Consider the following 26,497-nt stretch of genomic DNA (forward strand, 5'->3'; position numbering starts at 1 on the left):
TTCGTGAGTCCTTAGACTGCGTCCTTAGAGGATCTAATCAGGTTCTAATTCTGACCTAAGATGGACAGTAAAACAGGGACGGTTTTGTTCATTTTCATCAGAATAAAACAGTCTTATTGGGAGCACACTGACATTTAGTGACAACAGCTGTGAGGCTGATGGAGAAAACATCCTCCCATGTAGTTTATGGATATAGATGTGGATTTACTAACCCAGGTCCATAAGTTTGGAAAAGTGTCAAACTAATGTGTAGCTGTAAGGATTTACATAAAATCCTCAACATGTCCCTGACTGTGAAAGTGATGGGTTCAAATTGTTGAATGGCATTTCCTTTTGATTGCACGTGCACACAGATGTACTTTCTTTTAGGTGTTACATTTGCCTTTTGGTTTTTCGTTCATACTGACAGAACAAAAAGTAGCACCACCGTTCAGAAATGTAGCAATTCTACCAATAGTCAAACATGGGGGTGGTAGTGTGGTGGTCGGGGACTGACGGTTTTAGACACACTGGGAAATGAATTCTGCTGACTAGCTAAAGTCCTGAAATGCTCCCTCTGTTCATGCTTGAATGGTTCACAGGTCAGAGTTTAGTGGAGGAAAAACAGAATTATTTTCCTGAAAATAAAAAAGAGGGGCCTAAAAGAAGGGATGGTAAATCCCACCAGGGGATCGGAGAAGAACAAACACTTATCGGGGGTCCTGATTCACCAAGACCCTCTGGGGAGGAAGCTGTTGTGACGCGAGGACCCATCAGACCTCAGTGCTGTCATCCACCTGACAACTCAGAGCAGCATCTTCATCTGATGATGAGTGTAAAGATCCTGTTAACCAACCGACAGCCACCATGAGGACCCCTTCAGTGGTTTGGTGGTTTGTCTGTGCGTCACAGGCTGGAAGCTGGAGGAGGATCTTCAAGTCATTTGTGACAGTCTTAACAGACATCGACCAGAAAACATCCTTTATGGTGAAAAAATGTCAATGAGACAACTCCATAAACTTTTAATTATTTGAACAAGTATAGGTACAGATGTACTCTGTGTTCATACTTCATTTTACTTTGATTTATGTCATTTTTCATATATTCTGTGCGTGCAAGGCGAAAAAAAAAGACGAGTAGAAAATCCGGCCTCCTCCAGGATGAGAGGGAGGCTCATGCCGCTGACTGCATTCTGCAAAACGCCTCTGTCATTGTTGTCGCAGCAGCATCGAATCGGGGCTGACGTCCCTGGAGAGGAGCTTCTGCTGAAGATGCACATGCTCCATGCCATGGTGACGGCCCCCCAGGAAGCTTGTGCGGCGCCCCCGCAGCAGACTCATCCCACAGGGGGACTGCAGCATTTCCAGCTGGAAAGCTGTTCCCGGGTCACATGCTCACCTTTAGGTGTGCTAATAGGAACACAGCCAAGGAGAGGAGCTTACAGACAGCCCCGCCCCCCCAGGAGAAATGGACCCTTACAGTGGTGAGCATTGGTGCTAGTTTGATATGAAGACACCCATGTTTGCCTAAAGGGCAAATGAACCTGAATCAGCTTGGAAAACACAAACATGCAGAGCGTCGGTGCAGAAACAGCTGCACAACAGATCAGAGTTTAGACAAAAGGAAAACCTGAGACCGCTCTCACACCAACGGCATGATGGGACTGTTGCAGGAGCCACGGCATGCTGGGAAGTGTCTTAATCGTCCCTCGTTTATGCCCTCAGCTGGAGTTTGTGGCTCCTGTGAGAAGATCGTCAGAGGATCAGAATGTGAGCAAAGGCAGCTGCAGAAAGCTTCGTGGGAACTCTGCTCAGCCCTGATGAAGAACCTCCAGGCAGCCATGAGCTTTCTGCACCAACAATGAAGGTTTGCATTCAAAAACAGAGGATATAAATGACAAAGTCTAGGTGTTTGGCGATCTCCTCTCATAAAATGTAAAGTGCTGGATGAGAAAATAAAGATTATCAATGATAAAGTATGAATATCAGAACATTGAAGCAAAGTTCAAAGTTGAAAGTGAGACATTTCACTAGTTTGTCTAATTTTAGTCCGATATTCTACCAACACGTGACAAAAGTCTCAATCACTTAACCGAAAATATTTTACTTGGAGAAAAGAATTTGTTTTTAGAAAAAACATTTTAAAAACATGCTTACTTTTACTTCCTGTAAATAAAACTACAGAACAAGTGAAATGTTTCCTCCGTTGAAAAAGTATTGTTTTACCCCTTGTGCTATCTTAGATGACCCCACCCTTACATTGACGTGTTCTCCCTACCATGACAAAGGTGGATAAAGGTGGAAAGATTTCATGTAATCCATGGACACCAGTGAAGATCACAAATCTTCTTTCTCTTTCGGCTTTTCCCATCAGGGGTCGCCACAGCGAATCATCCTTTTCCACCTCACTCTATCATGGACATCTTCTACCCTAACATTAGCCAACTTCATGTCCTCTGTTAAGACATCCATATATCTCCTCTTTGGCCGTCCTCTTGCCCTCCTGCCAGGCAGCTCCATCTCCAACATCCTTCTACCAATATATCCACTATCCCTCCTCTGAACGTGTCCAAACCATCTCAGTCTGGCTTCTCTGACTTTGTCGCTAACACAGGCAACATGAGCCGTCCCTCTGATGTACTCGTTCCTTATCCTGTCTAACCTGGTCACTCCTAAGGAGAACCTCAACATCTTCATCTCCGCTACCTCCATCTCAGCCTCTTGTCTCTGTCTCACTGCTACCGTCTCTAACCCATAGAGCAGAGCTGGTCTCACCACTGTCTTGTACACCTTTCCTTTGAGTCTTGCTGGCACTCTTCTGTCACACAACACTCCTGACACTTTCCTCCACCCGCTCCAACCTGCCTGCACTCGCCTCTTCACCTCTTTTCCACACTCCCCATCACACTGAACTGTTGACCCCAAGTACTTAAACTCCTGCACCTTCTTCACCTCAGCCCCCTGTAACCTAACACTTCTACCTTGATCCCTCTCGTTCCTCGTTCCAGTGAAGATCACAAATCATTGAAGAAAAAAGGTTCAGAGCACTGTCAAGTGGGTCTAGATGACCCAACTCCCAATGTTAAAGTGCCTAGGATAGCACAAGGGTTACAGGACAGACTCTGTGAAATGTTACCTGTCTTTGTGTCCTATATTTCCAAATATTGTAAAGAATTTGAGCAGTGTCATTCTCCCTAATGTTTCCAACTATCTGAACAGATGTACCACAAGAGCCAGTCTCAGGGCCCACTACAGTCAGTGCTGTATCTCTTTCTTTCTTCATCTTTATGCAGATGATATTGTCATTTACTGTAATGGTATTAAACTTTTACTTGTTCACATGAATCTGTCAATGTTATCCAGTTACTGCTGTTGTTGCTGTATTTGATGAAACGTTATTTTTCCTGCTTCAGACTCAACATGACTGAATATCCTGCCCCTCAACCTGATCAGAAGGTATTAAAACATGTAGAAGCCTTCTTTTTCTTTTTCCCCCCACAGTTTTTAGAAAATTCCCCCTCCTGTTGTTTTCCAGTAAAACAGGTCTGTCTCAGTGAGTTTGCATGCATTTGTAAAGTTAAAGGTAGATGTCGGTGGTGGGATGTAGAGATGCTGGTGAAGCCTGACGGCACCAAAGCAGAAACAGGGAGGCGTTTCCTCATCTCTTCCTCTGACAGCTGAAGAGAACACCTGAGGGTGTCAGATCCTCCAGCTGCAGAGAAAGTAGCTCTCGAGGTTACTGAAAATTACTAGAATAGAAAGACCAAAAGTTGAGGCCTAAGATTGAGGTCACACCTAAATTACTCTACTTTTAAGGTAAACGTTGTAATCACAAATGAATGATATTACATCCGGTCCATGACACAACATGACTGTTCTGGGTTTTGCAGCATTTAGAAGTCTTGTATAAGACCTACACACTTCACTACACTTTACATTGGGGGGGTTGGCATGGGGTTCCAGCTGATGTCAGACAGGCTGCTGTGCACCTTCTGAGACACACCGCCTCCAGTCGAACGTAAACTCCCATCCAAATGTCTCACTTTCAACACGTGCTCTGCTGATCAGGGACGTCAGGAACCAGTTTGGTGAAAATATAGAAAAGTGCGCTTTTGAGTTCATTGTTTGGGTGTAAATGTACGATAACTTTTGGTGATAAAACTGAGTCTGTCCTGAAGAAACTGTCAATATAGTCTATTCTGTACAATAGCATGAATGTGTGCAGAGGCATGTGTTTGCAGATGCAGATCAGCTTCCTGCATGAAACTGCAGTCAGACTCTGACAGGCTCCAGTCGTTATGGGCAACAGCACGCCGGTTCTCCCTGCCCAGTCTTTATGGTCCAGGTCTGAGTGAGGATGCCCCCCCCCCATACAGAAGGTGACATTTGTCCTGTCTTGGTTGGGAAGGATCCCCCTGAAGTAGGGTTTTTAAGTGCTTAGTATAAAGTCTAAACGTGCTGAACGGGCACTTCCTGTTTTCCTGAAGGTCTGTCTTTACAGCATGATGTTATTTGCTGGTTTGTCTCTGTTGCAGTGAGGTGTTTTTAACACGAGGGGGGGGCTCTGAACCCCTCAGCAGCTGTGTTGGATCACAGAATGGAACCATCAGCGGCCTCTTGTGAAGAACAGCCCGTCTAGTGCGACTCCTCCTGCATGTGTGTGCATCTGTGCTTTAGCTCATAGAGTCGATGAAGTCAGCAGCCCCCCCCCCTGAGTCCTCGGTCCATCAATCAGATGAGGCGGGGTCAGTTCTGTGCTCGTGCCGATCCTGTGTGCTGTGTCGCAGACCTGCAGGGGGGAGCGCTGTGCAGGATCCATTCTCCTGGTGTTTGGGGCTCAGGTGGGGTGTTTTTGACGGGGGTATGCTGGGGGCAGTTTCTTTGGATGGTGGGGAGACTAGAGGTCTGTCTGAGATTTGGGGGGGTGAGGTTGGGCTGGGGCCATCCTTCTGGGCGGTGGCGGCTGAGGCCGGCCTTCCTGGGGACAGTGGGGTTTCTGCAGAGCTCTCTGAGCCGCTCAGAACCTTCTGAAGCCCTGAAGGTTCACGCTGAGCCTGAGCTGCAGACGGGGGGGCCACTGAATCCTTTCCAGGTGGGGGCTGTTTAGTGACAGCTGCAGTGTCCACACTGCCCGTTCCTTTACTCTCTAGATGCAGCTCCTCCTTCCTTCCATCAGCTGTGAGGATGAAGACAGACAGATGAGGTTTCAGGAAATGAAAGAACAGACAGACAGGTTCTCCTCTCACCGTGGGGTCTTTGTGCTTCATCTTCACTGAAGGAGGGAAGATCCCACTTATCGCCATGGAAACCGATTGGTGATCTCTGTAAAACGGACTTTAGCTCTGAAAGACACAAGTAGAGTTCGTAAATCATAAATCAAATCATGAAAGCTCATAAGAACAGACATGAAGTCACTGTTGACCTGCAGAAACCTTGACAGACATTTTCTGAACAACAGTCTTAGAATGTGTTTTTCTCATCTTCCCGCTAAGCCTCACCTTGGGTCATGGCCAGAGCGTCCTCATGCACGGACACAGCTCTGCGCTGAGGGATGGGCTTCAGGTGCGGACATGGCTTAGCAAGGCTTTCTGAAAGAAAAGTCAGAGTTACATCTGTGCCACGGTTATTCTGAGTACATGTGTTTGTGACTCATGTTACACAACAGAGCAGTGTTCATGAGTAACTGTCTCCTATAGGGTCACACCATCAGTCTGCGAGTGGGTTTTGTCAGAGCGATCCTGTGCGCTGAGCCCCCTCCGTGGAGCAGGAACTGGACATAGCAGGTCTTTCCTGGGGGATGTGGAGGAGGCTGAACTCTCCTGGTTCCCATTCTGTAGGGATGAAGATGAAGGCGAGCTGATGACACTCAAACAATGATATGATAAAAAACACTTTCAGGTTAAGGAAGGATCTTCCTGACAGAAGCTGAATCCAGAACTAAACACAAGATCCAGATGATTTTGATGTGTGTGTGTGTGTGTGTAACCTGTTGGTGTGTATGTGTAACCTGTTGGTGTGTTTGTGTTACCTGTTGGTGTGTGTGTTACCTGTTGGTGTGTGTGTGTTACCTGTTACTGTGTGTGTGTGTTACCTGTTGGTGTGTTTGTGTTACCTGCAGGTGTGTTTATGTTACCTGTTGGTGTGTGTGTGTTACATGTTGGTGTGTGTGTGTTACCTGTTGGTGTGTGTTACCTGTTGGTGTGTGTATGTTACCTGTTGGTGTGTGTGTTACCTGTTGGTGTGTTTGTGTTACCTGTTGGTGTGTTTGTGTTACCTGTTGGTGTGTTTGTGTTACCTGTTGGTGTGTTTGTGTTACATGTTGGTGTGTGTGTGTTACGTGTTGGTGTGTGTGTGTTACGTGTTGGTGTGTGTGTGTTACTTGTTAGTGTGTTACCTGTTGCTGTGTGTGCATGTGTTACCTGTTGGTGTGTGTGTCTGTGAGTGTGTTACCTGTTGGTGTGTGTGTGTTACCTGTTGGTGTGTGTGTCTTACCTGTTCGTGTGTGTGTGTTACCTGTTGGTGTGTGTGTGTTACGTGTTGGTGTGTTTGTGTAACTTGTTAGTGTGTTACCTGTTGCTGTGTGTGACCTGTTGGTGTGTGTGTGTTACCTGTTCCTCTGTGTGTGTTACCTGTTGGTGTGTGTGTTACCTATTGGTGTGTATTACCTTTTGGGGTGTGTGTGTTACCTGTTAGTGTGTGTGTGTTACCTGTTAGTGTGTTTGTCTGCATGTGTGTTACCACCACAATGCTGGGAGGGCCCAACGTCTTGCTTCGCCCTAGGAGAGCACCCCCGGCCCACGACGAGCGCCCCACCACCACCCAGGATTTCTGGGTCTCCCCCCACCCCGAAGCCAGGCACGGACCAGGGCCCCCCAAGGCAGACCCGACCCATGCTCCAGGCAGCCACCAACCCAGGCCCACGGTTGGTCCAGTAGAGAGCAAGGCAAGGGCCAGCCACCCCCGCCCAGGAGGAGGACGCCCAAACACAAATGAGTGTTGTAAACATGACCTGAACAGGCTCCCCATAGTTGGAATAGTAATCGATTAAGTCGTATAATATTTACACTCCTGACTAATTGTATCTATGAGGTTGTTACACATGTGTGCAGTTGTTACTTGTATTTTGTTGTTACCTTTGTGCATGTTTTCTAACTCCATGTCCATGTGTGATACATGTACATGTTTGCTAGGCAATTGTGTGTCTGTTACATCATGGTTTTGGTTTGTTACCTGTGCATTTGTTTGTTTGCTAAACATCTGTGCGTGTTTGCTGTTTGTGCATGTGTGATATTTGGTACAAAAATTTTGAGTGTTTGTTACATTTGTTTGTTACATGTTACATGTTGGTGTGTTACCTGTGCATCTCTGTGTTTGTTGTGTTGGTGTGTTACCTATGTATGTGTGAGTTTGTTGTGTTACCTGTGCATGTCTGTGTTTGTTGTGTTGGTGTGTTACCTGTGCATGTGCGAGTTTGTTGTGTTACCTTTGCATGTCTGTGTTTGTCGTGTTGGTGTGTTAGCTGTGTACGTGTGTGTTTCTTGTGTTGGTGTGTTACTTGTGCATGCCTGTGTTTGTTGTGTTACCTATGCATGTCTGTATTTGTTGTGTTGGTGTGTTACCTGCGCATGTGTGAGTTTGTCGTGTCTGTTGTGTTACCAGGGGCGTATTCCAGAAAGCAGGTTATGCTAGCTCCCATGGTAAGTTTGAGGCTAAGGAAGTTGATAACCTCAGCTTTCAGTTCCAGAAATGGAGGTATGTTTCAGGGTATGTCAAGTTGCCATAGCAACTCATGCTCTGAACATAACCTGGTCTGGAGCAGGTTTAGTTGAAGGTTAGTTTGTTTACAGAGAGGTGAAGCAGCATGGCGTGTCCATTTGAAGATGATTTAGTGGATGAAGAAGCTCAGATAATACTTTTTCCACCATGAGAGGGTGATAAGACCACATATAGATGTTGGAAAAATAAACTTTTTACTTTGATCTAACTTAATTATTTGCTTCAGTTAAGATAATTAATTTTTTTTTTTTTGTTAAGTCAGTTTAATAATAACACAGACAGTTATTTTACTTTCATTCAAATTAATTCAATTAAGTAGGTGTAACTTTGGTGCTGCTGTTAGATCGGCACCGCAAGGGATTGTGGGATACCATTCCCTTTGCCTGTCTGGATGGATTTGGGTTTAAGTGTGGGTTTTTGACCAAATGTGTTTAGTTGTTTAGCTGTTTTACTGTGTTTTACCATGTTTTGCTGAGTTATTTTGTCCTACTTTGCTCAAGTCTCTGCACCATGAGTGAGAGGGAGGGAGAGGATGATGAGTTTATATAGCACCCCTACAATCCCAATTTATATTGACAATGTTGGAAAATCCATAAATGAATGAACGCAATAAGCACATACTGTTTTGTTCTTTTTATTGTTAGAAAAATGAGTATATCTGCCGGCTCAAACTTAGACATATGAGAGTTCAAGAATTATAATTCATTACGATGGAAAAAAGATTACTTGAATTGGAGTAATATGACATTTAGTTAAATAAATATGTAAATTTGAGTTGTATTAACAACTATTGAGTTTTATAGACGTAAAAAATTAGGTTGAATAAATTTAACTCAATTATTTGTTACCAATAGAAGTAATTAATTTAAGTTGGCAAAATTGGATAAGTATATATATATATATATATATATGGATATATATATATATATATACATATATATATATCCATCACATGAAAATAGAAATAAGATAGAAACTCGTGCGTTTACTTTGTCCGTTCTTTTTCTCCAAGCAGAAACTCTTCCTTTTGATGATGCAGCCGTGTTACTTTTTTGATGGACGTATGATCTTCATACCCCGTCATTAATCTCAGACTCCGTCTCACTGAAGTATAGCGGTCTCTTTTTTTCACCACATGTTTCCGTGGTGACTCCGGAAATCGGCGATCCATTGAGAATGTCTTTATGTACCTTCTGTGCACGTGCATTAGCCCAGGGTTACCAAGTCGAGCGTAATTACGCCAACTCATTTCCGGTCTTTTGGAACCGACATACCCAGAGTAAACAAGTTCAGGCGGATTTCAGCCAGAGTTCAGGGTTAAAGTCATGGTAGTTTAAACATGCTTCCTGGAATACCCCCCTGTGTGTTTACTGTGAATTGTGTTACCTGTGTGTTTGTTGTATATCCTGTTACCTGTGTGTTTGTTGTGTATTGTGTGACCTGTGTGTTTGTTGTGTATCGTATGACCTGTGTGTTTGTTGGGTATTGCATTACCTGTGTACCTGTGTGTTTTTCGTCTATTGTGTTACCTGTGTGTTTATTGTGTATTGTGTTACCTGTGTGTTTGTTGTGTATTGTGCTACCTGTGTGTTTATTGTGTATTGTGTTACCTGTGTACCTGTGTGTTTGTTGTGTATTCTGTTACTTGTATGTTTGTTGTGTATTGTGTGACCTGTGTGTTTGTTGTGTATCGTGTGACCTGTGTGTTTGTTGTGTATTGCATTACCTGTGTACCTGTGTGTTTGTTGTGTATTGTGTTACCTGTGTGTTTATTGTGTATTGTGTTACCTGTGTGTTTGTTGTGTATTGTGCTACCTGTGTGTTTATTGTGTATTGTGTTACCTGTGTGTTTTTTGTGTATTTTGTTACCTGTGTGTTTGTTGTGTATTGTGTTACTTGTGTGTTTGTTGTGTATTGTGTTACCTGTGTGTTTGTTGTGTATTGTGTTACCTGTGTGTTTGTTGTGTATTGTGTTACCTGTGTGTTTATTGTGTATTGTGTTACCTGTGTGTTTGTTGCGTATTGTGTGACCTGTGTGTTTGTTGTGTATTGCATTACCTGTGTACCTGTGTGTTTGTTGTGTATTGTGTTACCTGTGTGTTTGTTGTGTATTGTGTTACCTTTGTGTTTGTTGTGTATTGTGTTACCTGTGTGTTTGTTGTGTATTGTGCTACCTGTGTGTTTTTTGTGTATTGTGTTACCTGTGTGTTTGTTGTGTATTGTGTTACCTGTGTGTTTGTTGTGTATCGTGTTACCTGTGTGTTTTTTGTGTATTGTGTTACCTGTGTGTTTGTTGTGTATTGTGTTACCTGTGTGTTTGTTGCGTATTGTGTTACCTATGTACCTGTGTGTTTGTTGTGTATCCTGTTACCTGTGTGTTTGTTGTGTATTGTGTGACCTGTGTGTTTGTTGTGTATCGTGTGACCTGTGTGTTTGTTGTGTATTGCATTACCTGTGTACCTGTGTGTTTGTTGTGTATTGTGTTACCTGTGTGTTTTTTGTGTATTGTGTTACCTGTGTGTTTGTTGTGTATTGTGTTACCTTTGTGTTTGTTGTGTATTGTGTTACCTGTGTGTTTGTTGTGTATTGTGTTACCTGTGTGTTTTTTGTGTATTGTGTTACCTGTGTGTTTGTTGTGTTGTGTATTGTGTTACCTGTGTGTTTGTTGTATATTGTGTTACCTGTGTGTTTGTTGTGTATTGTGTTACCTGTGTGTTTGTTGTTTAATGTGTTACCTGTGTGTTTGTTGTGTATTGTGTTACTTGTGTGTTTGTTGTGTATTGTGTTAACTGTGTGTTTGTTGTGTATTGTGTTACCTGTGTGTTTGTTGTGTATTGTGTTACCTGTGTGTTTGTTGTGTATTGTGTTACCTGTGTGTTTGTTGTGTATTGTGTTACCTGTGTGTTTGTTGTGTATTGTGTTACCTGTGTACCTGTGTGTTTGTTGTGTATCCTGTTACCTGTGTGTTTGTTGTGTATTGTGTTACTTGTGTGTTTGTTGTGTATTGTGTTACCTGTGTGTTTGTTGTGTATTGTGTTACCTGTGTACCTGTGTGTTTGTTGTGTATTGTGTTACCTGTGTGTTTGTTGCGTATTGTGTTACCTATGTACCTGTGTGTTTGTTGTGTATCCTGTTACCTGTGTGTTTGTTGTGTATTGTGTGACCTGTGTGTTTGTTGTGTATCGTGTGACCTGTGTGTTTGTTGTGTATTGCATAACCTGTGTACCTGTGTGTTTGTTGTGTATTGTGTTACCTGTGTGTTTGTTGTGTATTGTGTTACCTGTTGTGTTTGTTGTGTATTGTGTTACCTGTGTGTTTGTTGTGTATTGTGTTACCTGTGTGTTTGTTGTGTATTGTGTTACCTGTGTACCTGTGTGTTTGTTGTGTATCCTGTTACCTGTGTGTTTGTTGTGTATTGTGTTACTTGTGTGTTTGTTGTGTATTGTGTTACCTGTGTGTTTGTTGTGTATTGTGTTACCTGTGTGTTTGTTGTGTATTGTGTTACCTGTGTACCTGTGTGTTTGTTGTGTATTGTGTTACCTGTGTGTTTGTTGCGTATTGTGTTACCTATGTACCTGTGTGTTTGTTGTGTATCCTGTTACCTGTGTGTTTGTTGTGTATTGTGTGACCTGTGTGTTTGTTGTGTATCGTGTGACCTGTGTGTTTGTTGTGTATTGCATTACCTGTGTACCTGTGTGTTTGTTGTGTATTGTGTTACCTGTGTGTTTTTTGTGTATTGTGTTACCTGTGTGTTTGTTGTGTATTGTGTTACCTTTGTGTTTGTTGTGTATTGTGTTACCTGTGTGTTTGTTGTGTATTGTGTTACCTGTGTGTTTTTTGTGTATTGTGTTACCTGTGTGTTTGTTGTGTATTGTGTTACCTGTGTGTTAGTTGTGTATCGTGTTACCTGTGTGTTTGTTGTGTATTGTGTTACCTGTGTGTTTGTTGTGTATTGTGTTACCTGTGTACCTGTGTGTTTGTTGTGTATTGTGTTACCTGTGTGTTTGTTGTGTATTGTGTTACCTATGTACCTGTGTGTTTGTTGTGTATCCTGTTACCTGTGTGTTTGTTGTGTATTGTGTGACCTGTGTGTTTGTTGTGTATCGTGTGACCTGTGTGTTTGTTGTGTATTGCATTACCTGTGTACCTGTGTGTTTGTTGTGTATTGTGTTACCTGTGTGTTTTTTGTGTATTGTGTTACCTGTGTGTTTGTTGTGTATTGTGTTACCTTTGTGTTTGTTGTGTATTGTGTTACCTGTGTGTTTGTTGTGTATTGTGTTACCTGTGTGTTTTTTGTGTATTGTGTTACCTGTGTGTTTGTTGTGTATTGTGTTACCTGTGTGTTAGTTGTGTATCGTGTTACCTGTGTGTTTGTTGTGTATTGTGTTACCTGTGTGTTTGTTGTGTATTGTGTTACCTGTGTACCTGTGTGTTTGTTGTGTATTGTGTTACCTGTGTGTTTGTTGTGTATTGTGTTACCTATGTACCTGTGTGTTTGTTGTGTATCCTGTTACCTGTGTGTTTGTTGTGTATTGTGTGACCTGTGTGTTTGTTGTGTATCGTGTGACCTGTGTGTTTGTTGTGTATTGCATTACCTGTGTACCTGTGTGTTTGTTGTGTATTGTGTTACCTGTGTGTTTTTTGTGTATTGTGTTACCTGTGTGTTTGTTGTGTATTGTGTTACCTTTGTGTTTGTTGTGTATTGTGTTACCTGTGTGTTTGTTGTGTATTTTGTTACCTGTGTGTTTTTTGTGTATTGTGTTACCTGTGTGTTTGTTGTGTATTGTGTTACCTGTGTGTTAGTTGTGTATCGTGTTACCTGTGTGTTTGTTGTGTATTGTGTTACCTGTGTGTTTGTTGTGTATTGTGTTACCTGTGTGTTTGTTGTGTATTGTGTTACCTGTGTGTTTGTTGTGTATTGTGTTACCTGTGTGTTTGTTGTGTATCGTGTTACCTGTGTGTTTGTTGTGTATTGTGTTACCTGTGGTTCAGACTCGTCTTGCCTGATTAGCCGTGGCGGCGTTGTAGGAGGAGCTAATGGGGGTGGGGTCAGCTTTCCTGCAGAAGTAGCAGGGGTGGCAAATGCAGGCTTCACTGCCACTGCAGGTCTGGGAGGGGGAAGGCCCACAGGGCGCTCAGGGAGAGAAGGTTTTGGGTGCAGAGGCTGGACTGGCCTCGGGGGAAGTCTGGGGTCAGCTAGACAGACAAAGAGGCTGCATCAAAATGTGATGAGGATTCTGACAGACTCCTGTGTGGAGTTCAGTCAATCCCCATAATCACAAATACTCACAAACTGTTTCACATATACACACGCTCTGATTCACAAATATGTATTTATGCCAACATGTAGTATAAATTCACAAATGCATACAAAGTGTTCCACAAACATAACTTTTAGGAACACTACTGACAGAATGTGCATTCATGCATTGCCTCTCATTTGTGAATCTCTGTATCTATGAGAGAAATGCCTGTGGTCAATATTGAGACTCTTCTAACCTGCCAGGTCAGCAAATGTCATCATTGGCTAATGACTCTGTCATTCAGGTTCATCGGCCAATCAGGCGTGTTCGCTTTCAGCCAATCATATAAATCTGTTTATCGTTCCTTCATCGATTTTCAAACTAAAACCAACAATGAAAAAAACAAAAAGACTGCTTTCTTGAGTTATTAATTTCCAGGAAAAACAAATAATGGATTGTATTTTTATTTTCACAGTCACCTGGAAGTTGTTTAGTGGATGCATGAGTGAAGCAAGGGAGGCTAAGCTAAGTGAGTTTGGTAAAGTTACAAAGATCTTCACAGATCCCGACTTCCCGCCTCAAGAACTCATCCGATTAACGTTTAAATCAATATTTTGAGAGAAAGTCCATCTTTATTTTATTGTGTATATCACATTTTAATAGAGATATGAATCATAACAAGGGTGCGCAATATCTCTGAAGCTACTGTCACCAACTGACTTATCATAAACTTATTATCCTACTAAAAAGTTTGATGACAATATCTTCAGAACTTCAACGTCAAGAACTCTGCTACAGAAGAGTTCTTGACGTCTGAATCTGTGAAGATCTTTCTAACTAAAAGCTGAAGCTTCAAAGCTTCCAAAATTCCAGCTCAGGACAAACAGGGATCTGTTCATGCTCAGAAATGTGGGAAACCTCTGCTACCTGATGACGTGGACATGGTTCTGGGCTTGGTGCAGGCGGGGGCGGGGCTTGGTTTGTCCAGGATGGCACCTGGAAACAGAGGCAAGCACGAAGCTTGAACAGTTCCATCTCTGGAGTTATTCTCAGTGGAGGACTCCACATGAGGCTTTCAAACAGTTAATAATGATGAAGACCATCAGGACTGAGAAGAGGAAGATGCTCCTCCTCCCAGACCTGCATCTGTGGAGGCTGCACTGAGCCGCAGGGAAAAGAGTTTTAGAAAAGCTCAAGAAAACATTTTCTGACAATTCCCACTATAATATTAAAAAGAAATAACCGCCTGTTGTTTGGTCTATCAGGAGTTTTTCATCTCAAAGTTTTCCTTTAGTTTTCATGAACTCTGGGTTCAGGATGATGCATAAATCACTTCACATCATAATGTTGGAGCTCCTCCAGAATGTGCATTCATGGAAGCTGCTTACCTTCAGAGTTGGCCTTCCTGAGCTCTTCCTCTTTGTTCTGAAACAGAATCAGTCCAGCATCATTACACCAAAAGCAGGACAGATAGGACGGATCTCAGGCTACTCAGATTCTCTCATGTTTGAACTTCTGGTGGACTTTGTTCAGGGGCCTAAAACGGACACTTTTGGATGTTTCATGTTTGCTAATGTGCTAACTTGCAGCACAAACAGTTACTTTGAATTCAGAAGATGTTGGATTGTATCCCTTGTGCTATCTTAGATGACCCCACCCTTACATTAGCGTCTTCTCCCTACCATGACAAAGGTGGATAAAGGTGGAAAGATTTCATGTAATCCATGGACACCAGTGAAGATCACAAATCATTGAAGAAAAAAGGTTCAGAGCACTGTCTAGTGGGTCTAGATCAGTGTTTTTCAACCAGTGTGCCGTGGGAGATGGTCAAGTGTGCCGTGGGAAATTGCCCTCATTAACTGCACTAACAACATTTTCCATCTCCTGGAGATCAGCTCTTTGTTCATCCAAACAGGCCCTGATAAAACACTGAGTATTTAGGAATATAAAAGATCTTAAAATTACTTTTTCTTTGTGTTTATTTGATTCTATTAAAGACATTTTGATAATTATGACGGTACCGCGATTTAGCTGCAGCTATAGCAGTTTGCGGAAATGTCCCGCCCCTTTAACTGTCTCCGCCAATCATTCTTGAAGGCTTAATAACATGTCATCAGTCTGACCAATCAGAAGTGTTTAAAGTCTTAACTTGGTTGTTCTTAATTCTGCTGATAAAATCTCTCAGTTCCAACAAAAATAGCAGCTAAAGCTCGTCTTTAGCGGTGTAGTTTTCCACAGAGTCCGGTGTCAGACCGTGGAACAAGTGAACAAAACAATGAGGCTCAGAGACGCGAGTCTTTCTGCCCTTTTCCTGCTGTTTTCACACTACATCTCCCATGATGCATTGGCTTAAAGGGACAGCGCATAATGAGTCGACCTTGTGAAACGTCTTGAAACCACAACAAACAAACAGTTTCTAAATTTTCTAATTTAACTTTCATTTCATCTCTTAGAAAAAAACATCCGCAACTTCCTGCTTTTTTTGCCACAATAATCACAAAAATCCACGTGAGATTTCGACGGGGGGGGGGGGGGGGGGGGCTGTCTATCAATACAGACCATGAATTTCTGCTTTTTTTTGGGGGGGGGGGGATGCTGGTGTGCCACGGGATTTTTGTCAAGGTTAAAGTGTGCCGTGGCTCGATAAAGGTTGAAAAACACTGATCTAGATGACCCAACTCCCAATGTTAAAGTGCCTAGGATAGCACAAGGGTTAAAGGAGAAATCTGATCCTGGGAGACTTCAGATGTTTGAGGTAGCATGCACATTTCATCATGCACACTTTGGTAAAGACATGAAAGGATTAATAATGTGCTCTATTGCATTGCCTCCAAACTGTAGTTTTAGGGTCTTGTTATTTCAAATCATTCTGAATGCTACAGCATCACTGTGTCAGAACTGCAATGCCTTACATGACGTTTGAGGAACATTCAACACAAACACAAGTTCCACTTTGATCATCCTTTGATCTAATTTTAATGCGTTTCCAACGGTATTTCAATTCTGAAACTTGTGTCGTTTCCTAGGACAGTGGTCCACAACCCTGTGGCTGCAGACCGGTACCGGTCCGTGGACCACTTGGTACCGGGCCACAGACAAAAAACAAATGCATACTCTAACTTTTATTATTTCTGTTTAGTCTATTATCTGATACTGACAGAAGTTTATAAAATTACTGCATTCTGTTCCCCACCTCCGTCTGTCTTGACGCGTCACGTGACTTGAAGCAGCTGCTCGGACCGCTAAGCTAGTAACTCAAAGCTAAAAAGCTAATAAACCTAACAATAACATGTATTTGGAAAGAGTCAGAGAGGAACCTGAAGACGAGCTTCATCCTCAAAGAAACCTTAAGCTGCAGTTTACAGACCAAACCAGGAGTTTTCCTCCAAAAACGGATTAATTGTTCTAATGGACCAGAAGCTGCAGCGATTGAATGTTTCACACATGGAGATAATAATATAATATATAATGTGTTTATTATTCTATTTAGATAACACCAGTTTTAACACGGTTGTGTCATTTTATTTTGCTTTTTTTATCCATCACACTAAAAGTCAGTCACACCCAAAGTTAGCATCCGGTTCTTAGCATCCAGTTCGACATCTTCATCTTCATCACAAAGTCTTAGTTTAAACCAGCAGCAAAAAATTGACAAAGGACGAAGATTCAATCAAATAAAGTTGGTTCTGATTTGTGTGAACTTGTAAAAGAGACATTTATGAATTTTCTAACAGCGAGGGTCATTTAGGCAGCCATCTCTAAAGAAACCTGAGCACAGAAAATGTTCCTGTGTTAAAAAAAAACCCGCAATGAATCAGGATTTATGTAAAAACAAAAGATGATCAATCTTTTTGCTCTGAAAGATGATCTGAGACTGGGTTGGGTTCTCAGTTTTATAATGGGATTCTATGGAATAAAACTGTAATGTTGCTTTTATTGAATTATTTACAAATCAGAAACAAATTCTACTTATGAGCATCTTTGTTTCACTGAATCTTTGTCATTTGTAAAAAAAAATCTACTAATGTTTTTGGGATTTTTTAAAATGAAATTTCTTGAAGTATCGTTTTAATTTAATAAATTCTTCAGAAATCAGAAACTGGAAGCTAAAAAAAATGCTAAACGCAAACTCCGGCCCTGTTCAGTTTGTGGCCTGAAATAGGTTGGAGACACTGTTCTAGGACATAGTTTCTGCAGTTCATCAGAAATTCACCTCTGAGTTGTTCCCATCATCCCTGTGTTTACACTCTCTACCACTAGCTTACAGCCCCTCACCCCCCAACCTAACATTACTGCTACAACAAAAATGTTCAGCAATTTCAGATCTATCCCTCCGTCCAGTTCTGATCCAGATTCCAGCTCAGACAGGAAAACACAGACGTTCATGGATCTGTTGGTCTGACAGTGGATGATCAGAATGGAGCAGAGCAGGGAGCTTGTAGCCTCACGGTTGTAGTTTGTCCATAGCAACTACAGGCTGTTTCCAACTGGATTTTTTTTAACTGCTACTGATTCACCAAAATTTGTATAAAGAAATACTCGTAAAGCAGTTTTATTCTTAATTTTCTTTACACGTGTCCTCTATCATGACAAAAATGCTACAAGAACACGTTAAAAAGACAATTTTCATTGGAGTGGGTCTTTCACTTTCTAAAAGGAATAAATACACTGCAGGGGATTTTTTGGGCAGTGCAGAGAAATCTGATGCAGCTTTGAACACAACATAGAAAGTAAGATCATTCTGTTTGGTGAATCCTTTTTTGTTGTAATGAAGCACCTTGGCAGTCAGTTGTTAGAAAGCCGATTCGTTTCTCTCGCAAATGTTACACATCTGTAAGGAACTTGCAGTTGTGAGAAAAGTCTTCGGAGAATTTGTCAAATTTCTGGAAAACTGAATATTTTGTTTCTTGACTCTTGTTTGGTGTTTGACTAATGTAATGACTGAGGCTTGAAGAAAGTATTCATTTCGTAATTTCCAATTCCTTTATGATGCAAAAATGAACTTTAGCAGAGTCTAAACAAACTACACAAGCACAAAAGCCTGACTCCTTCCCCGTCATATCTTGCTCACCCCCCTGAGCCAATCCCACAAGAGTTAAATGGAGCAAAAGGTCAGAACCTCTCCTCCCCTCTGAAATACTGGAGGTAGTTCCTGATAAACCCACTCTGTGTGGGCAAGTGCTTAAGTAAGGGTTAATGGCCGACGAAGTGTGCGGTTACTACTTTTTAACGCACGCCGTGTTCGCGGAGGACGGTTGCTTCCGCGAAGTGCGTTAAAAAGTAGTAACTGCACACTTCGAAGGCCATTAACCCGCTTATACCATGGTCACTTACAAAAGCAATACATATTAACCAGGTTTTAGTCCTTAATTCTTGTTTTTTTTTTCGATTTGGATCACTTTTCTCATAAACAGCGGACTATATGTTACGTGATGCGGCGCGATGCGCCGCATCACGTAACATATAGTCCGCGTCGCGCAGCACCACCGCTGCAGTCAAGATTCGGCGATATATATATGCTGATCGTCCCGATGGGTTGAATAAACATCAATTCAGAGGGAAAGTTAATCGCTTACCGCTTGTTTTTGCCCAGATGATGAAGCAAAAGGTTGTTTTACAGAAGCCGGCGCAGTGATACAAATCATTTAAGCTAGCCGACCGGAACTTCTTTTTTCACCGTGCGGTTATCAGGTTTTAACGCATACCCAGCAGCCAATCAGAATCGAGTATTCAACCGGACCATGGTATAACCTTAGAGAATCACTTCCAGACTGTGAGTGTGTGCATACATGAATGCGTGAGTGTATGCTGACAGATAATCACTGTTACGGAATCTTGTGGTGTGTCTCTGACATGCCCTAATATGTGGAACTTGGTTTTTAGTTTGGAGATGGTTCATTCCGAACCACACAGAGATGTCTTTCATGGTGCACCCCTCTGGACTCTCGCAGTTCAGATGTGAGATGCTTCTTCCTGGAGCAAAAATGTAGGGACCACCGTCACAGGACCTTTTTTCTTAGATCAATCAGGCACCAAGTCATCCGAAAGAGCAGCCCGTCCTCAACTACACCCCCTGACACAAACCCTGTTAACCCTTGTGCTATCCTAGGCACTTTAACATTGGGAGTTGGGTCATCTAGACCCACTAGACAGTGCTCTGAACCTTTTTTCTTCAATGATTTGTGATCTTCACTGGTGTCCATGGATTACATGAAATCTTTCCACCTTTATCCACCTTTGTCATGGTAGGGAGAACACGTCAATGTAAGGGTGGGGTCATCTAAGACAGCAAAAGGGTCAAGAGGTTCAAGTGACATGGTGGTTTTCAGGACACCAGATCACTGTCTTCTTTTTCTGTCAGTGGAGTGTTTGTTCACTGTGTTATTTTCAACTGCTGCTGCTTTCCTAATAATAGTTCTCTGAGTTTTAGAAAAATGTTCTTCATTGCAAACTTGGGTCATGTTCACTAGTCCAATGTTGGGACTCAAATGTCTTCTGACACCTTCACTTCACAATCTGACCACAAATCTTCAAATCAATTCCTTCCTTGTTCTACTTTTTGTTGTTATTTTGGCCAAAGGTCTGTTGCAAAAACCTTTTTGGAAACACGATCTGATTTAGAGACTCACAGTCAGAGAAGCTCTGAAGCAACAAATCTGTGCTACAAAGGACTTTCCTCTGAACCGCTTCCTTTGCAGTCATGTGACTGCATAATTACTGCACAGCATCACACGAGAGACGGTGCCCAGTTCTCAGCTGGTAATTAAAAGTTTCACATTTTTATTATTGATGACACAGATGTGAAGTGAGCTAAGAATGGAGCTGTAGGCGTCATTCAGGCTGACAGACACCAAGGCCCAGCCAGGGGTTCCTGAGGTACAGAGAACACCCAACTGATGGCTGCACCGGTCCAGGACATTTGCTGTGGTAACCCCTAAGGGAGCAGCTGAAGGAAAAAGGAAGAGTCTGCACTAGAGCCCTGCGCGGGACTATTTTCTTCATCCCGCTCCCGCCCGCGCCCGTTGAATTTTTGACCAATCCCGCCCGCTCCCGCAACGTATGCGTTACACTCCCGCCCGCTCCCGCATTATGTATGTCCACTCCCGCCCGCACCCGCAAAACTCAGAGAATTTAGTCCCGCACAGTAATAGAGATGCATTGATTTTGTATCGTCCCCCGTCCCGCAGGAAAAAAACATGTATTTTTATTGATATTATCAAAGAGATTCATGTCCCTCCTCCAGCCTCATCTTTTGATGCATTCCTCTTGGGTAATGTACAACTTAAATATTAAATATATTTTCACATTCCTGTTCGGTTAAAAGTGTCCGTGTGTGCGCGCGCAGACAGACGGCCTGAAGCGCGCTCTTAGTAAGAGAAGGGGCGGGGCGCACCCCCAACATCAGGTTACATGACAGAGGCCATTGGGCGTCTCTACCTGGTGCCTTCACGGAGCTTCAGTACATAAGAAACCAACAGCTGCACAGCCTAACGAAGTTCGCTTATATATATTCATGAGATATTCATGCCAGCACTGATCCCGCGGGGTTTATTTTTTGCCGCCCGCTCCCGCCCGCAGCACAATCCAAACCGCCCAATCCCGCGAGATTTGGGTTGGGTCCCGCGGGACCCGGCGGGACCCGATCCCAATGCAGCCCTCTAGTCTGCACTTCTGTTTGTAGTAATCTGAGAAGAGACAGACCAGGGTACATTGAAGGTTGGAAATACTAGTGTTTTTTGCATTCATACAAATGTCCATCAGAAACTGTATTGATAATGTTAACAGTAAAGCTACATCCACCCCCCTTCGGTGTGGCAGAAACCCCCACTGTCCCCCTTCTCCTGCCTAGCATGGGTCACAAGACTCAAAACTGATAATTGCTTCAAACCCGACTAAAAGGTCACGTTCACTGCTCTTAGTCAAAGTCACTGATCAAGAGGAACCTCATTGGATAATACAGCAACTTGATTGTTAATGGTGGGAGTCAATTGAAATCTGAGGTCATGGCAGAACTCCCAGCCTTTAAAGGCATGAAACAAGATCTCTGCAACTGTCAAAGCCAACAAACACACATCAAGCTCTGTTTTTTAGTATAGACCAGGGGTCTGCAGCCTTTCCCTCTCAAAGAGCCATTTGGATCAGTTTCCCACAGAAATGAAAAGACGGAGCAGCAACAGTCTTTATCAACGGCATCACTGGTTTTTAAAGTTCTAGAGTAGATGGTCTTTTTTTGGATCCTCTGTCATTTATTGGGTTCAGATGAGAACTATTTCATTAGAGGCCACAAAACCAGCAATTATGTTGTAATGAACCAGCAGTTAATCAGCTTCAACTGTTTTTCTCATCTGGATCAGGAGGTTTTTGGAAAAACGGCGTGTTTATTCTGGGATGTCTCGCCACATTTGAGACTTTGTTGTTTGTTAATTCCTGGTTACATATGAATCCTTCTGGTAAAGTCGTTGAAAGCAAACAAATCTGTTCAGGTGTCATTAAATGCACTGTTTTTTCAGGAACGTCCATTTTCTTAAAGTTCTCCATCCTAGTCCTACCTGGGTCAGAACATTGTTGGGATTACACGCCGGCTGGAGTCGTGGCGGTGAGGCAGGTCGATGATCACACAGAACTTTACTTAGAAAATGTCTACATTTAGATTTGATTGAATCTCAATTCTCAGCCCGTTAGGTTTTAATCTGTTTATTCAAATTATTGATATGAATCTTTCCTGTTTACTGCTGACTGTAGTCATCAGCAGAGGGAACCCGCTTCATGACCAGCAGCTCGCTAGGTTCTGACCCGCTCCATGACCAGCAGCTCACCTGGTTCTGACCCGCTCCATGACCAGCAGCTCACCTGGTTCTGACCGGCTTCAGGGACCAGCAGCTTGCCTGGTTCTGACCTGCTTCAGGGACGAGCAGTTCGCCTGGTTCTGACTCGCTCCATGACCAGCAGTTCGCCTGGTTCTGACTCGCTCCATGACCAGCAGCTCGCCTGGTTCTGACTCGCTCCATGACCAGCAGCTCACCTGGTTCTGACCGGCTTCAGGGACCAGCAGCTCGCCTGGTTCTGACCTGCTTCAGGGACGAGCAGTTCGCCTGGTTCTGACTCGCTCCATGACCAACAGCTCGCCTGGTTCTGACTCGCTCCATGACCAGCAGCTCGCCTGGTTCTGACCCGCTCCCAAAAACACAAGCGCTGGTGGACAGACGACCCGGAGAGGTTCTGCATGATGAGGCTTTGATTCACCTCTCATTCAACATGTACTGTCTTATAGACTCTGGTCGGCGCCACGATAGTTATGTTAAAGAACCGCAGAGAGCCGCAGGCTGCTGATTTCTGGTGTAAACCAATCAGAGAGATCAAGACATGAGTCCATCGCTGATTGGTGGGGGTCCAGATATTCCTGTATGCATGTGGCTAAATTTTGTAACTGCAGCGTTGGAAGAGAGAGTTGAGCAGATGACCATGTCAGATAGAAAGAGTGGATGTGGCCTCAAATGATGAGACCAGATTAAAAGAAAATGACTGACCTTTTGTTAAGAATGTTCCAGTATTATCTGTACAAAAACTACACAGTCCCACTCAGCCCCTCCCAAGTCTGGACTCCTAACGGTGGCCCTCTGATCACAAACCATCACAGTCAGGCAGAGCAGGTCCCTACAGCCCCTCTTACGCCATCCAGCGGCGGCCAAATGCATTGTGGTGCAAACAATCCATTATGTGTCAGATTTTTTCAGCATGATGATTCTTGTAAAATGCAGATTGTCCTGCAAAACTGCTGCTTTTTGGGAGATGCCAAACAGAGGTGCTGAACACTGAACCCTTCAGGTTGTCAGTGGTGTTGCATTCACTGCTGAGAGAACGTGCTGCTGTACGAGTATGGTTACTAAATGAGGCAACACGAGACACTGTTAACCCTTGTGCTATCTTAGATGACCCCACCCTTACATTGACGTGTTCTCCCTACCATGATAAAGGTGGATAAAGGTGGAAAGATTTCATGTAATCCATGGAAACCAGTGAAGATCACAAATCATTGAAGAAAAAAGGTTCAGAGCACTGCCTAGTGGGTCTAGATGACCCAACTCCCAATGGGTCATGGCACATATCTGACTGGTGTCCCAATGGCACAAGGGTTAAAGAAACTGTCCTTTGATCATTGGTGACATGGGTTTTTCAATGTTAACTCAAGCTGCAGTTTACAGATGACCTTTTGACCTTTTCAGCAATAGTTCTCCTATGTTTTATTGCCCAAACTAGGATGAAGAGGTTTTAAAACACACTGTGTCCTTAGCAGATAAGGAAGGATGCTGTTTGAACTGAAAACATGCCCAAAGGGTTTAGTCAAGACATGCCTAATGAACTTTTCATTTGAAGGTGGCACACACCTTTAAAGAAACCAACCCTATGAAGACCATGTGACCTGCTCAGACGCACAAAGCTGACCCACCTGGCACATCTTGGTGTCTGCTGGGGGGGTTTTGGTCACTCCAATCCGCTGCAGCATCACCTGGAGCCTCTGCTCAAAGCTGGCCGTGGTGTCAGACGCATGTTTCTGTAAGATGATCAGCATTTATTTGACGGGAAAGATTGGAAAATGAACAGAGGATACCGTTTGGTCCTTCGTCCTGGCATCTAACATCCTCTTTGTCCACTTCAGCTGCATGTGGAGAAGATATTTACTGGATGTTCAATTCTAAAATAGACGTTTTTCTATCCTGACTCCAGAATTCTAAGATAGTCGTCAGAAGACACTTCTATACTTTAAACAATGTATGGACATAATCGAGAAGGATTATTTATACATGTAAATAGGGGGGGCTGTGGGGCAGCGGTAGGCCGGTCGACCCATGATTGTAAAATTGCAGGTTCAATTCCCGCCTTGCACACCCATGTCTCAAAGTGTCCTTGGGCAAGACACTGAACCCCACCTTGCCTCTGGTGGTAGGCTGGTGCCAGCACTTGGCAGCAGAGCCGCCACCAGTGTGTGAATGTGTGTGTGTGTGTGAACGTGTGGGTGACTGGGTGAATGTGTGTGACTGTAAAGACCTTTGGGCCTTATAGGTAGAAAAGCACTATATAAGTATACACCATTTACCAAATATATCTAAAGATTAAAGTACAAAATAACACATCAAATATAATGTTTTCACTATTTAATGCATTCCAAAGGAAATAAAACAAGAAATGCTGAAAGAAAACACCCCCCTTAAGCTCAATTTACATCTAAATTATAAATTTGACAAAATTCTTTTTCTACATTTGTCAAAGAGAGGAGGTCAAGGCGCAGCTTTGGAACAAGACTGTAAGAATGTTTATTCGTCATGTTTGGCCATCTAACGAGCTCCCAAATGGTTAATTGATGAACGGACCTGGCTTTAGGTAGTTTTGTTCATCATTGTGTGTCATTTCAAACCTCAGCTCACTGCTGTTTGGGTGTGTTTGCCTGCATGTGTATGTGTGCATGTGCTTGTGTGTACATGTGTGTGTACTGCTTCCCTGACCTTGCTGGCCGTGTTGTCCTTGTCCTCCGGCTCTGACCCCGTCAGCAGAATGAGGCTTTGGCTCTTGCCTTCTCGCAGTCTCTTGGCCACTCTCAGCCTCCTCTCTCCGGACAGCTTCCTCCCTGCCTGCACCTCCTCCTCAGGCGGAGGGAGGCTCAGCACAGCAGCTCCCTCTTTGTCCAGGCCAGGGAGTGTAGTGGAGGGGATGTCAGGGCTTGTGGTGATGGTGACAGGGGAGGGCGTGGTCTTCCTTGGAGGCATGGTCGTGGGTAAAGTCTCTGCAGGTGCTGTCACTCCCCCCGCACCGCCTGCACTGCCGGCGCCGATTCCTTCTGTGATGATGGCATCATTACAAAGGTTAGCATCCTCTACTGACCTTGCCCCCCTGTCCTTGTCCCTCTCCTTGGCCTCTCGGAGGGGTCGAATAAGGTCTGCAATGGAGGTTCTTTTGACCTTCACCCCCTCAGCTCCTCCCTCTCCCCCGCTCGCCTTTGCAGCTCGGTTGGCTCGAGGCCTCTTGAAGGCGAAGAAATCCCCAAACTTTTTCTTGATATTTTTTGTGGGTACCGAGGTGGGGGTGGTGGAGGTGGTGACAGAGGTGGGGCAAGGTGAGGAGGTTGCAGGGGGAGGAGCGTCAGGAGAGGTAAGGGGTGTGTCTGGAGATATGACAGGAGGACAGGTGACAGCGGTTACAGTAGATGTGGGGATGACGTCAGATGAGGAGGAAAATGGGGGGGAGGCAGAGAAGGTGAGGCTTGACTCGGAGGGAGAGGCTTGGGCAGGGTTTGACTCCTCCCATCGGCCTTTTCTGCAGCAGGGAAACAGCAGAAAGAGCAACAAACAAAAAGAAACACTCAGTACTACAACTACAGGTCACATGCTCAGGAAATGAGGAGAGTTCATGCAGGGGTACACAGAAACAAACACCCCCCCTCGTTTAAACGCTCGCTTCCACCAAAGCCCAGGAAGTGTCTGTATCTGTGCGCTGACAACACAGTTCTTGTTGTTCTCTTCAAACATCACAAACCTGCTCCAACATTGTTTAAAGTGCCTCTTCAGGTCGATGGCAACCGAATAGACCAGGGGTGTCAAAGTCATTTTCACCGAGGGCCACATCACTTTAGTGGCTGTCCTCGAAGGGCCAGATATAACTTATACATGTAACTAAACAAGTAAACAACTCCTTATTGTTAAATTACTCTATTTATTTACTATAACTTTTTAAAGTGACAAATAGAAAACATATGTTTTCTTGTTACTTTAGCATAAATCCTATTAAATATGATTCTGTCAGGTTAGGTTATATGGTCAGTGTTTAAGTCCTAAAGTATAGTTGCCCAATCCAAGATTTCAAGTCCAATTCCCCCTAAATATGAATAACTACACACCAATTTTTATTTTTTATTTTAAGAAATTAAAAACTTTTATGCTCTCGTGAGGCCTTGAGTTTGACACATGTGGAATAGACACTGTTCAAAGAAAATGTAGAGCTGTTTGGCATCTGCGACAGCTTTCTGCTTAACTGTTGTTGTTCATAGAAAGAATAAAAGCAAAGAAACGCTTGTCATGGGTGTCATTGTGAGTTCAAACATTGTGATGTCATATTGAATAAAGTATATTTACCAACAGAAAATGCATAAATTTATATTTTACTAAAGGATCACCAATGACTGTATTTGAGAATTCTCCAAATTTGCCAATTGTGGTGTTCTCTATCAAATATGTATTGTATTTGTAAATCTGTATACTTTGAGAATACGTTTTGTTATTCATTTGCATGTTTTTTGGAAATGAGGTAGGGTAGGGCACTGGACTTTGATGGTGGGAGTACTGGGTTTAGTTGGGAAAGTAAGGACTTAAGGTAAAGGGGGTGAAAGTTTATAAGATTTTTCTTCTTCTCGCTCCCTTTTGGACTTGTGTTTATATAATTTTGTCTTTTCTTGTTTTATATAATTTTATTGTTTTATATAATTTTTGTCTTATTTTGTTATATTATACT

The 26,497-nt window shown here is 43.2% G+C and overlaps 1 protein-coding gene across 5 annotated transcripts in view; it reads right to left on the reverse strand.

Moving 5' to 3' along the window:
* Positions 1–985: 985 nt before the first annotated feature.
* carmil2 (capping protein regulator and myosin 1 linker 2) overlaps positions 986–26,497 on the reverse strand; it is an 82,781-nt gene continuing 57,269 nt past the window's right edge. For all 5 annotated transcript variants that reach the window (XM_078948321.1, XM_023955527.2, XM_078948319.1 and 2 more), the window contains 9 exons: positions 24,499–25,306; positions 23,445–23,549; positions 14,386–14,422; positions 13,925–13,993; positions 12,736–12,950; positions 5,683–5,809; positions 5,477–5,566; positions 5,225–5,320; positions 986–5,154 (listed from right to left, as the gene is read on the reverse strand). In XM_078948321.1, coding sequence (XP_078804447.1) covers positions 4,706–5,154; positions 5,225–5,320; positions 5,477–5,566; positions 5,683–5,809; positions 12,736–12,950; positions 13,925–13,993; positions 14,386–14,422; positions 23,445–23,549; positions 24,499–25,306 — 1,996 coding nt within the window. In that variant the 3' untranslated portion in view covers positions 986–4,705. The remainder of the gene's footprint in view (positions 5,155–5,224; positions 5,321–5,476; positions 5,567–5,682; positions 5,810–12,735; positions 12,951–13,924; positions 13,994–14,385; positions 14,423–23,444; positions 23,550–24,498; positions 25,307–26,497) is intronic.

This window comes from Oryzias latipes, chromosome 6 (genome assembly GCF_053564925.1).
Source record: "Oryzias latipes strain Hd-rR chromosome 6, Olatipes_Hd-rR_3.1".
NCBI lineage: Eukaryota > Metazoa > Chordata > Actinopteri > Beloniformes > Adrianichthyidae > Oryzias > Oryzias latipes.